The 17,584-nt window shown below is 32.6% G+C and overlaps 2 protein-coding genes across 3 annotated transcripts in view; both read right to left on the bottom strand.

Annotated features, from left to right (window-relative positions):
- The window catches only part of LOC113513898 (neuroglobin-like), a 52,606-nt gene extending 50,713 nt beyond the window's left edge, over positions 1-1,893 (bottom strand). Inside the window, exon 1 of the mRNA XM_031911000.2 lies at positions 1,173-1,893. Coding sequence (XP_031766860.1) covers positions 1,173-1,351 — 179 coding nt within the window. The 5' untranslated portion in view covers positions 1,352-1,893. The remainder of the gene's footprint in view (positions 1-1,172) is intronic.
- Positions 1,894-5,298: 3,405 nt separating this feature from the next.
- LOC113516545 (neuroglobin-like) overlaps positions 5,299-17,584 on the bottom strand; it is a 92,176-nt gene continuing 79,890 nt past the window's right edge. For both annotated transcript variants that reach the window (XM_052892632.1, XM_052892631.1), the window contains exon 4: positions 5,299-10,106. In XM_052892632.1, the coding sequence (XP_052748592.1) occupies positions 9,954-10,106 (153 nt within the window). In that variant the 3' untranslated portion in view covers positions 5,299-9,953. The remainder of the gene's footprint in view (positions 10,107-17,584) is intronic.

The raw sequence follows: 17,584 nt of genomic DNA, 5'->3' as shown, positions 1-17,584 counted from the left end.
CTATCGTATCCCACTCTTCAAATTTAAATATAAACGTGCTTGAATAACTGTTTGGCGGTGAGGATATTCTTGCCTAGTCACTGTGGTATTGCTATAGTATGTCTCTTTCATGTCGTGTCTGTCCCGGCATGGAATGGGCCACTCCTTTCTTTCCCGTGGGTATCGTAAGAGGCGAAGGGAGAAGGAAGGGAACTTATGGTAGAGTGATTGTCAGTAGCGTCCCTCTTAAAACATCTCTAATAACCTAACTGCGGTTGCCAACCCGCCTGCCAAGCGTGGCGATTACTGGCAAAACTCCTCTTACGGGGAAAGCTATGTTCAGCGGTGGACAGTTAATGGCCGAAATAAAACAAAAAAAAGTCTCTTTCAACCCCAATAACAGTTAATAGGTTTTCTAAGTGAACGAGCAGTAATTTTCATCATCATCCATCTTTCATTATACCCAATTATTTTAATTGATTCTTTGGACAGCGAAAACATAAGAGCGAAACAAAACATAAGAGTAACAGCCCTGACAACTTTGGATTCTAATATGTTCGGAGAAAGGAGTTCGACGACACTAATCACCAACTATTAACTATTTACTCTAATTACCCTATAAATTATTACAGTCATAAGTATATTCATTTAATTATTTTTGTTTTAATAATATTGTAAACTTTAAATACAAAATCTTAAAGATTTTTTTAAAACCACAAAGGGGGCAAACAAGCATATAGCCCGTCTGATGGTAAACGGATACTGTAGCCTATGGACGCTTGCAACACTGGAGGTGTTACTTGCACGTCGCCGAAGCTGAAGAAATCTTAATATACCCTATTTGAAGAACCCCATACTGTAGTCTCTAGAGAAACCCTCAGCAGGGAGCTTATTCCACAACCTGAGCGTTCGCGGGAGAAAGTTCCTTTGAAACCGCACTGTACGTGACCATTTAGGTTCAAGCGTGTGAGGTTGAATTCCCTGTCGATAGCGAGAGGTACGATGATAAAAGGTGGCTGCGGGCACCATTCCAAACAATTCCTCAGAACACAATCCGTTATACAATCGGTAGAATACACAAAGGGAAGCAAAGTCTCGCCTTAGTCTTAAGGGTCCGCCTTTTGTATATTATTAAATTTTGGTCAATAAAGTTAATTAAAATAAATAAATAAATTATCAAAATAATTACTTACTTCACGAATAATATGATGCCAGTCTTCTCAATCTGTCTGAAGATCCCTTTCCAAGACGCCAACATGCAGTACTGTTGTTTCGCTGTCAGCGGTGACCGTGGATCGGAAGGTGGTGGTGGACGATCTATTGCCTCCTGATTGAACTCCGACGCTGCTAATTTTGTTAATTTACATCCCATTTTTTATTATAATTTTTTTTTTTTTATTAATTTAATCCTTCACTTTTTCACACCCAAATTATTTTTCAATAAAATTTTTAACACTTTTTATTCACTTCGATATTTTTAACGTTCACTGCCCGGCTTGCAATATCGATCACTGATGTTTGATCCAATAAACTGTCTATTCTAAGATATTTTTGTTTTACGCGTCCGATAGTTAGTCTCTCAGCGGGTTTTATAATGTGATTTGAATAGCTGTGGGTTGCAGTGATTGCTCTGGTATGCACTAGTAAATAGCTAATGTTTTCATTTCCACAAAGTTAAACATAATTAAGATTAATAACGTGTTTTTAATGTATTGTGTTAGATAAATAAGTATTTAATTTCTAATATCATTAAAACTGGTTATTATCTAGTTATTTTCCATGGAATTTGTATTTGGTATTGTAAAAGTGAATTAGACTAGTATTGTGATCAGCGCTCTTTTTGTGACTGAACATTTTTTTTTTGTTACGAAAGAAACACTTGCTAATAGGGATGTGAAATATTTTAGCTGCTAATTGTAAAGTGACTACAAATATTGTCACATGTTATTATTGTTATAGTGAGTTCACGGTTACAAATCTAGCAATATGTACCTATTTTGAGGCCAAGTGATATTTATAATGATTAATGTTGTTATGAAGTCATTAATAAATTTAATTAGAATTTTATTTGTGTGTAAACATTTAACTTTATAAATAATGCCTAAAATTGTTTTGGTCACTAATTGATATATAAAATATTTTTTTTTTAATATTTTATTGTACACAATAAAATTACATTGTTATAATTTATTTTTAGTAAAGATTTTGTATGAGCTTGATAATTTAATGTTCTGTGTACTCGAGGGACTTTCTGTCCGCGGATTAAACTTTTTTCTATATTTACTTCGTCTTCCCAGTATTTTAATTATGACAAGAGATTAAGAAGTAAATTAAAATTAAAATAAGTTATTACATACTAGCGACCCGTCCTAAGGCTGCACACGTGACGGAAGCTTAAAAATGAAGTAACTTCTCCCGTTTTCCCAACATTTCACTTCACTGCTCTGCTCCTATTGATCGTAGCGTGATGAAAAGTATACAATAACCCGCCCAGAATTATGAAGAATAATTGTACCAACTTTCGTTAAAATCCGTCGAGTAGTTTTTGTTTCTATAACGAACATACAGACAGAAATTTTACTGATTGCATTTTTGGCATCAGTATCGATCACTAATCACCGCCTGATAGTTATTTTGGAAATATATTTCATGTACAGAATTGACCTCTCTACAGATTTATTATAAGTATACATTATATTTTTTCTCTTTGTTCACATTTTTGTATAAGCAATAAGTACATTCTAATTCTCTGAAATGCTCGCAAGGTTGACAGAAAAACGTCTCTATTTAGAATACTTGCGCCTATGTATCTATTGTGTATTTATGTAACAAATTCCTTGCTATGTGATATGTGCAATAAAAAATTCAGATTCTATTTTTATATGTTTCATTTCATTTCACCAGAGGGAGACTTTGTACAAAAGTCGATTGCTTGAGTACCTCTGTCCCATTCGTGTTTCAACCGTGAAGCAGTTGTGTTTGCATGGCTGTGCTTCGGTTTGAATAGTGGGATATAGCGTGAATTTACTGGATACAGAGGAATAACACCTGAGTCCTCAAGAATGGCAACGCATGGGGCGTATCATGTGCGAAACAGTATACTGTTATATCCACGGTACTGCTCATGTCTATAGGCGACGGTTACCACTTTCCATCAGGTGGGCCGTCAGCTTGTTTGCCATTCTAAGTTGTATAAAAAATATATATTGCTCATACAAAAGGAAAATTTTTCCGCGGACAAATTGTTCATACCTCAGGCATTAAATGTCAATTGATTACAGTGTAGCGTGACTTTTATAAGTAAGCGGCATCGACGATAAAGGGCCAATAAAAGAGGTTTTTAAATCGTAATCGGATACTGAATTATTCATATTATAGTCACTTTCAATACTATAGCTGCTTTTAATATTAATTATTTTATTTGAAATTTAACCTTTTTTACCTTAACAGTTGTTCAAAATTAACCTTTTTACATATATTGACAATTGCAGGTTTTTATAAAAAAGAATATTTATAAACAATTGAAATAGAACAAATATATATATATATATATATATATATATATATATATATATATATATATATATATATATATATATATATAATACATCAAGTCAACAGACGACAATTTTATATAAATAATATATACATAACAAGAACCAGCATATTTTACAAACAACAATAGTGAAGAATATAAGAATCGTCAATGATCTATTTATTAATTTTTACTGCTCAATTTATTTTAAAAGTCACGATAAAAAAAAATACTATTTAGAAAATATTGTTATTTTAATTCGTTAAAAAAACCAGTTATTTCGTTATCGAACTATCGCCCATCACTACCAAGCAAACATCATACAATTTTATGACGCGCTTTGCAATTGTATGATAATAACGCTTCCTTTTTCGAAATTATGGTCAAACTACGCCATCGGGTGATCCATAATTGATTGCCAAGTAACTTTCATTCTTATTTTTTAAGAAATAACGTCCAATAAAAGATTGTATCCGTCATTGCTCAAAATATGCGACCTGAATTTGTGGTTTCAATTATTGTAATACAGTGATAATGACTGATCAACAAATACAGTTCATACTTAACACGCTTAGCTTAACCTAGTACCAGTCGGGGGGAAAGGGATTGTTAGTAATGGAGACTGAGAATCCCATTGCTAGCAATATACCCAACCAGGTCGGCCTCCTCGCGGTTCCCCCTGGAAACTATCATGGTTAATTCCTGATAAATTCATCATGATGGGCCTGTTTTCATTCTCATCTATCACCCTTCATTGGTGCTTCGCCAGCGTATCCCGTATAGCTGTGTTTCGGTTTGAAGGGTGGGATACAGGCCCCACCCATAGACATTTTTTTATACAAATTAGAATGGCAAACAAGCTGACAGCCCGCCTGATGGAAAGTGATAACCGTCGCCTATAGACATGAGCAGTACCATGGACATAACAGTATACTGTTTCGCCCATGATACCCCCCATGCGTTGCCATTCCTGAGGACTCAGGTGTTATGTCTCTGTACTTGCCTTCAAATTAAAACACAGTCAAATACAACTGCTTCAGAGTAAATACACTAATGGGACAGAGGTACCCAAACAAACGACTTTTGTACAGTCTCCCTCTGGTTTATTAATTTACTATCAAATTTAATTACTGTATACGGCTTTCAATTCGAATCAATTAAATCATTTATTGCTATATCATGTTGTAACAATATAGGTCTTAAGCTATTAAAGGTAAAAAATCAACGTGAACACTGGAAGGGCACAAAACTTTGGTACAGTGGCGAAGTTTGAAAGGGAAAAATAGATCCAGAGCTAAAGTCATGCTAAGTATAACTTGCTTACACCTGCCTTGTAATCTAGTATACTCCATCGATTAACTTTACATCTCAACAAATACTGATTTAGAAAGAAAGAAAGAAAACATTTATTGACACCAACAAAAAGTTACATAAATTATGAATAAAAAAAAAAAACTTTACATTTTTTTGCCATTTTGCCAACGTGGCCACCACTCAGCATGTGCTGCAGCAATTTAATTGCTACAGCGCTGATATTCTGTGGGTGCCCATGCGTGACATCACGAACGACGACAGCAAATATATATATATATATATATATATATACATATATATATACACATACATACATACATACACATACACACACACACACACACACACACACACACACACACACACACACACACACACACACATATACATATATATACACACGCATTTAAACTTATTATCAATAATAAACGTAAAAGTTTATGCAATTAAAAACAGACAGCTATTAATTTAAATAATATTTATTTTTGAAACCATCGTAACACTTTATTACACAGATCTTAACGACATTTTACAACACATTCATCTCTTAAATCGTATTCATAAATACAGTGAATATAATTAACTCACGCCTATACACTCTCGAAAAACTTATATATATAATATATAATAATTTAAATTTTGCAATTTGATAATTATATAAATTAATGAACGAATCTGTTGTTCCGAACATTAATGAAAACTCATTTCATTTCATATATAATATGTACTTATTAATTTAAAATGTTTGTAATTTGGTAATAACATTAATGAACAAGTCCGTTATACACGATGATAATGAAAATTAATTTTTATTATATAATAAACGAATCCGTGTTATTCGAGATATTAATGAAAATAATTTCACATTATAACAATATAATTGTTGTAATTTAGTGATTTCATAAATTAATGAACTAATCGGTTATTCGAGACATTAAAGAAATTATAATTTGTTCACGCATATATTATGCATAATTATATTTTATTATTATTATATATAATTATAGTAATAGAAATTAATTTTATAATAATAATACAATAATAATAAACGAGTAATTTATTCAGTATATTATCAGTTTATATTATATATAGCACAACATAAACTAATGTAATATTACCATTTAAGAGGCCTTGATAAGAAATAGAATAACTCCAACGTTTGTGTACCCTTCAATTTCTATGATATGGGGAAATTATATTAAATACGTGATATTAATGAAAATTAATGAAATAAAAATAATTCAAATATTAAATTTATTACTTCCACTCTTCGTGGTACTCGCCAAAGGTTCAATTAACCAAACAATCAATAAAATATTTATTTGTGTGAAAGGAGCAAATAACAAATAAAGGTCTTGGAAGTTGAAAGACTTGCTTTATATTATGTATTGTTTGGAAATTATTGTAAAATTTCCAATAAAAAATACAACGATGTAATTGTCGTTGACATAAATTTGAATTGATTTCGAAATAATGTCAAGGTAACAACAGAATAACAATAAGGACGCCCTCTTACTTAATTATCGTAACATTCTTATTTAACAGGGTTGCCGGCTTTAAATGGGTTTAATTAGATTGTTTTTGAAACAAATTTCTATTAAAATGAATTAAATTTAATAATAATTGTTTTGTTACATAGATAAATACTTACAGTAAACATTTTGAAATATTTACTAAGCTATTAGGGTTCACATATTTGCCTAGAAAACTGTCATTTAATATGAATTTGAGTTAGAAATATATGTAAACAGGTGGTCTACCATGAAATGAAATTCCGAAGTTTCGGGCTCAAGTTCGTGTTTTTGTTCGTACCGATATCGACCCAGTAAATGGAGCTTAACATTTCGTTCACCATATATCCTATCCTAATAGTTCAGGGGGACGATATATTAACATTTTTAATAATTTTAAACGGCATGTATTCTGTTATTTTAACATCAAATTTTTGTTTCGTTCGTCCCCGAAATTTCGGAAAACATTTCATGGTAGGCCCTCAGTTTTAGAATTGTATTACGAATCACCAAATCAGCCGTTTTAAATACTTTTTAATATATTATATTGTAATGAACATGTAATGTAGGATCAGTAAACTTAAAGCTTCATTCATATCTGTGTTTTTTATACACTTTTTTTTTTATTTTAATAGATCCTCAATAATAAATACCAACTAATTGATTCTATGAATAAAAAATAACTCAACTTGTAGCATGACCACAAGATCTGTATTTGATTAGTTAAAGAAACTGGAGTTCAATAAGTTTTTTTTTTTATAAATTATACTTTAAAATTATATATAGTATACATATAGACTGGGCCCTGGACCCAACTGTGCTTCTGTCGAGGGTTAGTTTACCATTTTCCCTCTTTAAAGAGGAGAGATGTGAATTTCTTATAAAAAAGAGATAAAATACGAGTAATAATCGTTTTCCAAATTACATTTCGAGAGATTGTTGATGTCTGTTACAGAATTCGAAATATATTCGTGTTAATGTACCTACACTCTTTATGCAAACATACTAAAATTGATAACAAAGTCAATTATGTCATTAAAGGACGATTTATAAATGCTGAATTAACCTTCTATTTGAGACAAAAATAATACATTAAACACAGTCCTTGTTAGGTAAATACTATGTTAAACATATATAAATTTATCGTACATTTTTTTTTTGTAAAAGTATGAAATGTATTAAAAAAAATATAGCTGTTTTTTTTTTGGTCTGGATGCGTTTATGTCTGCAGTACAGTGCAGTTGTTTAGTGCCCATAGCACAAGCTTTGCTTTCATACTAGAGGACACTTTGTAGGATGTCCAGTGATATACTAGAAAAAATAGTGTTTTAAGAAATGGCAACATTTCTATTTAATTTAAATAGTATGTTAATATATTTACTTAAATAAATTATGTAATATTGAAGATGATGACGAATCCTGACTGTTTTTAGCCACGACAATCGCTTTTAATAATTAATTGTCTGCACAGGAGGCTGTGGTTGGCGTTGGTGAGCTCGGACGTGGCTTACATAGCCAATCTTTTTAACAAAAGTTCTTAACCCTTCTTTACATGTTTTTTTTTTATTGGTGAAATAATAATATAATAAAAATAATTTAAAAAAATAAATTTCACAGCTTTGTTTTTTTTTCTGCAATGGACATTAAAAAGGTATCCAGACACGATCAACTTAAAGTGAACTTGGTCTTTTATATAATTTTTGGGCATTCAATTTTTGGAAATTTCGACCATTATGCAAAGAGCGGTTAATATTGATAGATTATAGAATAATTAAATTTATCAATCAATTAAATTAACATACAGTAAATAGAACCAGAGTTACAATAACAGAACAAAACCGTTACTTAATCGTCCAAGATTCAGAAGGCTCCGTAATGTTTAAAGCAAACCTTCCTTCTCAGGGGCAAGACATAAAAGCTTATCTTTCTCGACTTTTGAAATAACAGTAACTAAAATTACCCGAACGAAAGGTTAATTGAATAATAACTGAACCTTTTTTTATTTCATTTTATAGTACCAATTTCGAAAGATAATCTTATTATAAAAAAAAATTTGGGTATCTGGACATTTTGCAATTAAAGCATTTTGTATAGCGTAAAATAAATAATAAATAATAATAAATATTTTTTATTAGAATTATCAGTAATAGAATCGAATTAATTAATATATTATATAAGTATCATTCATCTAATCCCTATTTTTTTTATAACATAAGGTACAAACGGGCATGCGGCTCACCTGATGGTAAGTGACTACCGCCGCCCATGATCACCCGCAACACCAGAAGCATTGCAGGTGCACTGGCGGCCTCTTAAAAAGGAATATGAAGGTTACGATGTCGTATCGGTTCGGAAATACTGCTGCTAATTTTTAAAGAGTAATATATATATATATAAATTTTTGAAATATTATAAAAATATTACATTTATATAGGTATTATAAATACATTTTAGGACTGATTTTTTAAAATGTTTGTCAATGTTGGAATACAGTTCATAGTTGTGTTGCAACTTGTTATTTATTATTTGACATAATATATTGTTTTAAAATGAATACAAGTACAGCAGTCTAAAAAATAATACTTGTATTATTATTTTTTTTTGGACTGTTTAATATAATTTAATGCCCCCTTTTTGACAGGATTCACGTCAGAAGTTAATGTTAAAAATATTTGTGCGTATAAGTTATGCATAAAATAAACGAAGAAACAGTAAAAAAATAGTGTACTTATATAAAAAAGTGGATTTATAAAATGTCCTAAACTTTTCAAAAATATATAGTTACTGTGAGAGTTTTTTGTTTTTTGTTAATCTAAATCTAAATGTTCCTCATATTTTCTATGCTTCAAGTATTTGTGTGACCAAAATTTTGTGCAAATTAAACTATAAATTATAAATGTATTACAATAAGTTTGAATAAATCAACAAATATAATATATAAGATAAAATTATCCATTTATACACGGAAGACGCAATTTAAAATATAATGCCCAATTATATAATTTACAATTAATATAAACATTCAATAAACAGATTTAGTGCAACTTTATAATAATAGATAAAATAATGTAGTTGGCGTCATAATAAGCATTCGTGTTATATTTAAAAATTATACATATTTTAATTCCACAATTAAGACACAGACTTACAATTTTAAACTAGTTTAACGACGTCATTCTATTATTTTTTATTTTTACTGAATTATTTTTTTTTTTTTTAATAATAAGCAATAGTAACACCATCGGGATAAATTTTATCTCGACGGATAATTAATGGTACATATTTATTAATATTATTATTTCTGAACATAATCAGGTTCAACCACTATGAACTACTGCGCATAAAATAAAATGTTCTATACATAACGTTAATATTCACTTTATACACATTTATAAAGTTTATAACTCTTAATAGATGCTTACATATAGTTTTTATATCAAATTGACCGTATTAAATTCCACATTACCACTTTCACATCGAGCCAGCGTTGTCGGATCATCCGGTAAGAAATGGTAACGCCGTACCCGTTTCTAAGGATACTATTTCTCTTATAACAAAGTCTTGAACAGTTTACCAGTTGTATAATTTGCCTCGAACTATACATTCTACTTAGCTCACGTCGCGTTCGAGTTGCCAGCCTTCTCATAGCCCTCTATGAGAGTCTCTAATATAAACTTTATTGTTATTTTGTATATATTTTCCACGTTCGGCGTATACCGGTCGCCCAGTGTGGACTCCACGGCAGCAAGGAACGGCCTCTCGATTTTCTGAAAGGAAATTTTTATAAATGTAACAGTTTTAGTAGATATTTTAAATACACAATAGGGACTTTACGCGATGTAAAAGCCTTTATCTGTGTTAGCCTGTAGATTGCATCAGGTCGTGGTCACTCCACGTCGAAACTTCGACAATAAAGATGTAGGTATGTAGGTACTATTTAGCTGTAAAGGCTTTTACATCGTGTTAAATCCCGATTGTGTATTTAAAATGCGTTTAAACAACACTAAAGTTTAAAATTAACAAATTTTAGCAGAGTTAGCAATTGAATTATAATGGAAATTTGCACTTCATATTTGCGATACCTACATTCTATAAAAATTAAGTGTAAAACGAAAAAATGCAAGCCACAATTGTTTGTTTCACGATAGTAAGCGATAACTGCGGACTGTGGATGATTACAATGTATTTTTGGTACTTATATATTAGTGAATTTTAATATCTTAAGGATTCTGAGACTTTGAGTATACAGTTAGTATGTCGGTTTCATACATATTCCTTTCATTGTACAAATGAATGGAGCTGCTCTTGAATCTAATATTAATTTTATTAATCCAAGCTATTGCCAATTAAATATTTTTTTACGACCCAATTAGGTTACTATTGGTATTAATTTTTAACAGTTTGCATTAGCAAGTTTCACCGAGATGCATCTATTTGAACAATATGGAACCATTATATCGCTAGTACTGTAAATCGAGAGTGCGAATCTTTCAATTCCAATGTCGATCTATTAGAATTTATTTCAAGAGTAACCCCACAGATTACAGATGTGCTAATGGTATGGCAACACTTGAGAAGGTATATCATGGACGTCATAGTGATATTTTATGATATTCATGGTGCTGCTTATAGGCTATGATTACCATAAGGTGAAGCTTCAGCTTGTTTGCTATTCAAAGTTGCGAAAAAATCTGAACGTATTTACAATATTATTATATTTAAAATAAGTGATGTTCTATGGTACACAGTAATTGAACATTTAGTTAAATAGATATAAGACTTTGTACAAAAGTCGATTGCTTGGGTACCTCTGTCCCATTCGTGTTTGAACCGTGAAGCAGTTGTGTTTGCATGGCTGTGTTTCGGTTTGAAGGGTGAGATATGGCGTGAATTTACAGGGTACTGAGGAATAAAATCTGAGTCTTCAGGAATGGCAACGCATGGGGGGTATCATGGGCGAAACAGTATACTCTGTTATGTCTATGGCACGGGTCATGTCTATACCACTTTCCATCAGGTGGGCCGTCAGCTTGCTTGCCATTCTAAGTTGTATAAATTAAAAAAAAAAAGTATTTTTTATTTATTTAAACTTTAATGCGTAGTAAAATTCTATGTACATTTGGCGGACTTAACACCGGATGGATATATATATATATATATTCCCAAAGAGGGTTGACGTCAGGCAGGTGGCCGGTCGTAAAACTAAAAATCAAATCTTTTTGTAATATGGATAAAATCATATTACGCCGACCCCAAACAATAATTGGGATAAGGGTAGGAAGATGATAATGATGATTATAATATATTTAAATATAAACTAAAAAATTCTTTATTGATAGATATTATTATGTCAATGATGCGGACGATCATCGGTGAATAGCGCAGCTGTCATCCAATAGCTGTCCCGGAGAAAGCGCCTAATCATACGTGTGAGCAACAAAACATTTCGCGGCCTATTGCTAATGCTTTAACAATATCTATTTATAAGCGAATTCTAGAAATAATAAAATCTTGAATCTTGAAGATACTTGTGTGCTTATGAAGAGGAATACCCTGATTCATTCAATTACTGCGTAGCCCAGTTTAATATAGAAGTTTTAGATTTTCACAGGCCGTTTACCTTATGCGTTGGGGAGCGCTTAAGTAGGGATTTCTCGAAATTGTAACTCGACGAGAAAGAAGATCGCAAAGTTTTATATAAGAAATAATATTTTGTGGGAAAATGTACTTAAAACTTGGTACTTTTAGATAATTAATGAAATATTCGAGTGTACCGAGGGTACCTATCACAGTGTATTTTGTGAATGAATGAAAAAGTATATTTCAATTTTCATTCAATAAAGAGAGAAAGAACATTAGCGATACAATATATACGAGTATATAAGACGAAGCTCTTTAGCTAGTACATGCTGCCAGTGATGACGTATTTCCATACGTCATCACTGGCAGCATGCACCCTTGGGTTCCCCCAAACATGGCCCTACATGGTTGCCCGTATGCAAAAGCTCGGTCGGCTATGGAGAGGGCTATGCTCGGAGTTTCTTTGCGTGACAGAATCCGAAATGAGGATGAGAAAAGAACCAAAGTAAACGACATAGCCAGAAGGATAAGTAAACTAAAATAGCAATGGACTGGTTACATAGCTCGAAGAACTGGCAACGGATGGGGAAGAAAGGTTTTTGAGTGGCGAGTCCGTATGGGCAAATACAGTATGCTGTTCACAAGATGGAGTGACGACCACAAATTCATTGCAGGGAGTCAGTAGATACAGGTGGCTTAAGACCGTTGCTTATGGCAGTGTATGGAGGAGACCTATATTTAGGACAGATGATGATTGAGATGTTGATGATGATATTAATATTTAAAAAAAATATATTATCTATAATAATATAATAATAATATTATATGTATCACATCTCCCATATTTAGAACTAACAGATTTTTTCATCGTGCCTCCCACCAAATTGTTTATAATTACTCCTCTCCATCCAAAGGTTGCCTGGAAGAGATCGCTTTTAGTGATAACGTCGCCCATTGTTTTTTCATTGTGATTATTTCTTGTAATTATTTATATTTATAATAAGTTTACTATTGTAATCTTTTGGAGGAAACAATAAAGAGTATCTATCTATCTATATAAATATTGTTTATATTATCTATATATATGAATTAATGCCACTTTTCGTTGTAATTTTATAACTCAAGAACGGGCTCACCTATCCAAACTAAATGCTTAGGCTTTGTTTGGACTATTTAGTATATGGTTTATGTGAAGTTTGCACAAAATCGGTCGAGCAATTCTTCATTTATCACATTTTTTGTAACAAATGAATTCAATAAATGGCGGATCATTTTGTTAATGAGGATTTTTGTGTCAAATTCAAACTTTTTTCAATGCTGACAGTACAAGCGTGTTGTTATGTCATTCATGCGGTCATTTCATATTGGACGTGCTTCGATTAAAGCAAATTGTCAGCGATAATTATTGCTTTGTGTTTATATTATTAAACTTTAATATACTTATAAATTTTTTTTTATTATTTCACTTTATACGTAGCGAAGCACGTACCGGGCCGCTAGTTATATATATACAAAAATATATATTTTTTCGCTCTAATATAATTGATCAACGTTGTCGAACAGGGGAAGTAAGGGAGGTTTATGTCTCTCTTCCGCTTACGGGGGCGAATGGCTAGCCATGACGGTAATTCAATGAATAAAATATTTCCCTTATCCTATAAACGGGGGATCCGAATGTGTTACGGTGTTTGATTTATCGCCCTGTAACATTATTGTCGAACTAAAAATAAAAACTATAAATATACATACTAGAAACGTGTAATGTATCACAGCAACTGTCGCTAAAGGCATCATCATATCAGCTTTTAACTGTCCACTGATTGACATAAGCCTCCCCCTTGGGGGGTTTTTTTAGTAGTTGTCATGCTTGACAGGCAGATTGGGATTGGTAACTGCAGTTAGGCTTTAGAGACGTTTAGAGAGGGATACTGCTGCCTATCCCGTGCCTTCCCTTAGTCGTCTCTTACGACACCCACGGGAAAGGAAGTGGTGCCCCCTGGAAACCATCGTACTGAATTCTAGGTGTATTCGTCACGGTGGGCTAACTGACTTGCCTATTCATCTCACCTATCATCCCCCACTGGTGCCCCGTCCGCGTATATTGTTTGCGCAAGCTTACATTATCATCCATTAAAAGAAAAACGGGAAAGGAACGGGTGGCCTATTCAACGCTGGGACCATACGGGATGATGCTAAAGGCATACGGTCTACCAAAAATAAATGGGAATTTGATATTATCATTTATATATATATATATACTAATATTACAAAAGTGAAAGTGAGTGTTTGTTTGTTTGTTATCTTTTGGCATTTTAACGGCTCGACTTATCGTCATGAAATTTAATATATATGTACTATGTGCAACGGAGTATATAGGTTACTATTTATTCCTGTCACGTGGACGAAGTCATGGGCAAAAGCTAGTACCGATATAACAATGCGAAAGAGATAGAAAGAGAGAGAAAGTTATTTTTTATTTTTTTTTAATTTGTTTGTTATCGTCGTTTAAAAAAAAAACAGTCAAGAAATTGATTAATTTCTCCCCACTACAACATCCGCCACGCCGTAAGCGGGAAGCAAGTACGAGTATTAGACAACGAGAAAAAGGCGGTTCAGTCGCTCGACAGAAACAGAAGGGTAGAACATCATAGGGTACACATCGGTCCTTGTGTAGTTTTACTAAGTATAGAAAATTCAACTTCATTTATAATTAGAAAGTACCGTTATGATTTATTAAATTAAAAATTCATTACTTATGTTACTGATTCGATGTCATTTATAGAATTAAAACTTAGTAACTAGGTTATTCAAAAATATTAACGTTATAATTGCCTAATTGTAATTCTAATAACGGTTTAAATTTATTATTGTCCTAATTTATATACATAATTATTGATTATAGTGTTGTTAAAATTGTCAAGAGGGTATTCAGGATATTATGGCTTACTATGTGATATGTTAAAATATGTATTAATCCTAAAATTGTTTTTATGTTGATGTTTGAAATTACCGAGTGATCAAATCCGAGTGGATATCATAGTTTAAAATTATAAAAGCTAAATTCTTTTAGCATTCGATAGCCTATTTCTTAAGGAAAGTTATAGTTTATTAAACATATACGGACGAAGCCGAATAATGCATCTAGTTATCAATATTCAGGGAAAGTTCCACAGTAAATATAATTATGAGTAAAGCGAGAGGGATATGCTCGGAGTTTCGTTACGTGATGGAATTCGAAATAAGGGTAACAGAAAAACTACACGGACATAGTTCGAAGGACAAGTAAACTCCAGTGGCAGCGGACGTATGATTTGAAGAATTCATTTATTTATATCTTTATTTAATACAAGAAATTTACAATGTGAGTACTGGACCCCGCACTAGGTAAAACTGGGGGTCTATCATGAAATGAAATTCCGAATTTTCGGACTCAATTTCGTGTTTTAGTTCGTACCGAAATCGACCCTGTAAATGGAGCTTAACATTTCGTTTGTCATAAATCCTACCATAAAAGTTTAAAGGAACGATATTTTAGCATTTTTAATATTTTTAAACGGTACGTATCATGTAATTTTAACATAAAATTTTTGTTTCGTTCGGATCCGAAATTTCGGAAAACATTTCATGGTAGGCCCTCTGTATCGAAATCCATAAGAGACCAGAAGGAGACTTTGTACAAAAGTCGATTGCTTGGGTACTTCTGTCCCGTTCGTGTTTCAACCGTGAAGCAGTTGTGTTTGCATGGCAGTGTTTCGGTGTGAAGGGTGGGATATGGCGTGAATTTACTGGGTACAGAGGAATAACACCTGAGTCCTCAAGAATGGCAACGCATGGGAGGTATCATGGGCGAAACAGTATACTCTGTTATTTCCATGGTACTGCTCACGTCTATAGGCAACGGTTACCACTTTCCATCAGGTGGGCCGTCAGCTTGTTTGCCATTCTAAGTTGTATAAAAAAAAAAAAAGATTACTAATTAAATAATTAAATTTAAGAGAACTTTTTTAAAAAAAACAACAGCTGAATTTCTTGCCCGTTCTTGGCTGAAATTGCGTTCCGAATGGGTGGTAATAAAAATGACTATTCAAAAATGATTAAATCTAAGTTTGCTTGTACAATATTTGTTTCTTTCTAGCCAATGCCTCTTCAAATATTAAACGGTTTCCCCTTCAGTAATATGAACATATTTGGTGTATGTAATAAAACATGTGAAGACCTTGGTCCCCTGTCTGTTATTACATCAAAAATATGTACATATGAATAGCGTGGATATTCTAATTCCTTTAGCAGTTTCGAATGCAGTATCTTACGACAAGGTCGATGTTTTGTTGTGAAGAGGATTTTTGAATAATATTCTATATTACAAATCCTAAGTTCATAACCGTACCTATTTTCGACCACCGAAACTGAAATGAAATGATATAAATTTATTTTGCTAGAATTTATTTAGCTTAGGTGGTTTTAGATGGAAGAGGTATACATTTCCCATATACATTCTGCCTCGTATGTCGGCCTGCAAATTATTAACAATATGAAAAAATTACATAACTCTTCTACATTATATTTCCCTTTATTAGTCATACTATTTGACACACACATATAATTTATTATAGTAAATAGAAATAAAAACCTATGTGTGTATCAAAGAAATATGAGTCGAGTCGAAAAATGACAAAAAAAAATATGCTTTTCAAACTAACATGACGCGTCTAGTGCTGAGTCAGCATTATTATTTTGTAACACAGGGGGCAAACGAGCATGCGGTTCACCTTTTGGTAAGTGATTACCACCGCCTATAGGCATTACCAAAATCAAAATCGTAGAAATTGCATATGTATATGTGTTGCCAATCTAGAAGGAATATTTTCTGGACCCTGCAGTAGATTTAAGAGAATGACGTTTTGAAAGTGCTTCTAAACAAGTGTATTCCAATAAAGATTATTTAAATTTTGAATTTGCTCTTTTTTTGAAGGTCTCGATGTCATAACTGTTCGGAGTTGGTTCGATTCTTTGGTTGTGCGTAGAAGGAAATGTCTACGGAAATGCACGGTGGTGGACCGCCACTAATCGAGATGGTCGGGATAGAACTTTAGCTTGTGATTAGCAGTTAGATAGTTATGAAATTCAGCAGCTGGTGTTAATTCGAATAATTCCTCTGAACACTCCCAATTGATATATGCGATAGGAGACGCAGAAAGATGTTAACTTTCTACGGGTTGAATGACTAATTTACATTTTTAAAATCGTGATCAAGGAAATTTCTATTCTATATGTACTATAACAAAACGCAGTTTTAGACAACCTCCCACTAGATCGAATGACGACCTCAAATGCATTGCAGGAAGTCAATAGATATACCAAAACGCAGTTTAAGACAATCTCCCACTAGATGGAATGACGACCTCAAATGCATTGCAGGAAGTCAGTAGCTATACCAAAACGCAGTTTAAGACAACCTCCCACTAGATGGAATGACGACCTCAAATGCATTGCAGGAAGTCAGTAGCTATACCAAAATGCAGTTTAAGACAACCTCCCACTAGATGGAATGACGACCTTAAATGCATTGCAGGAAGTCAGTGGCTATAGGTGGCTCAGGACCTTTGTTTATGGCAGTCTATGAGGGAAGCCTATGTTCAGCAGTGGACAAATAATGATTGAAATG

Source organism: Galleria mellonella, unplaced genomic scaffold (genome assembly GCF_026898425.1).
Source record: "Galleria mellonella isolate WM207_F2 unplaced genomic scaffold, CSIRO_AGI_GalMel_v1 utg1634, whole genome shotgun sequence".
Lineage (NCBI taxonomy): Eukaryota > Metazoa > Arthropoda > Insecta > Lepidoptera > Pyralidae > Galleria > Galleria mellonella.
This window is presented reverse-complemented; position numbering and strand designations above follow the sequence as displayed.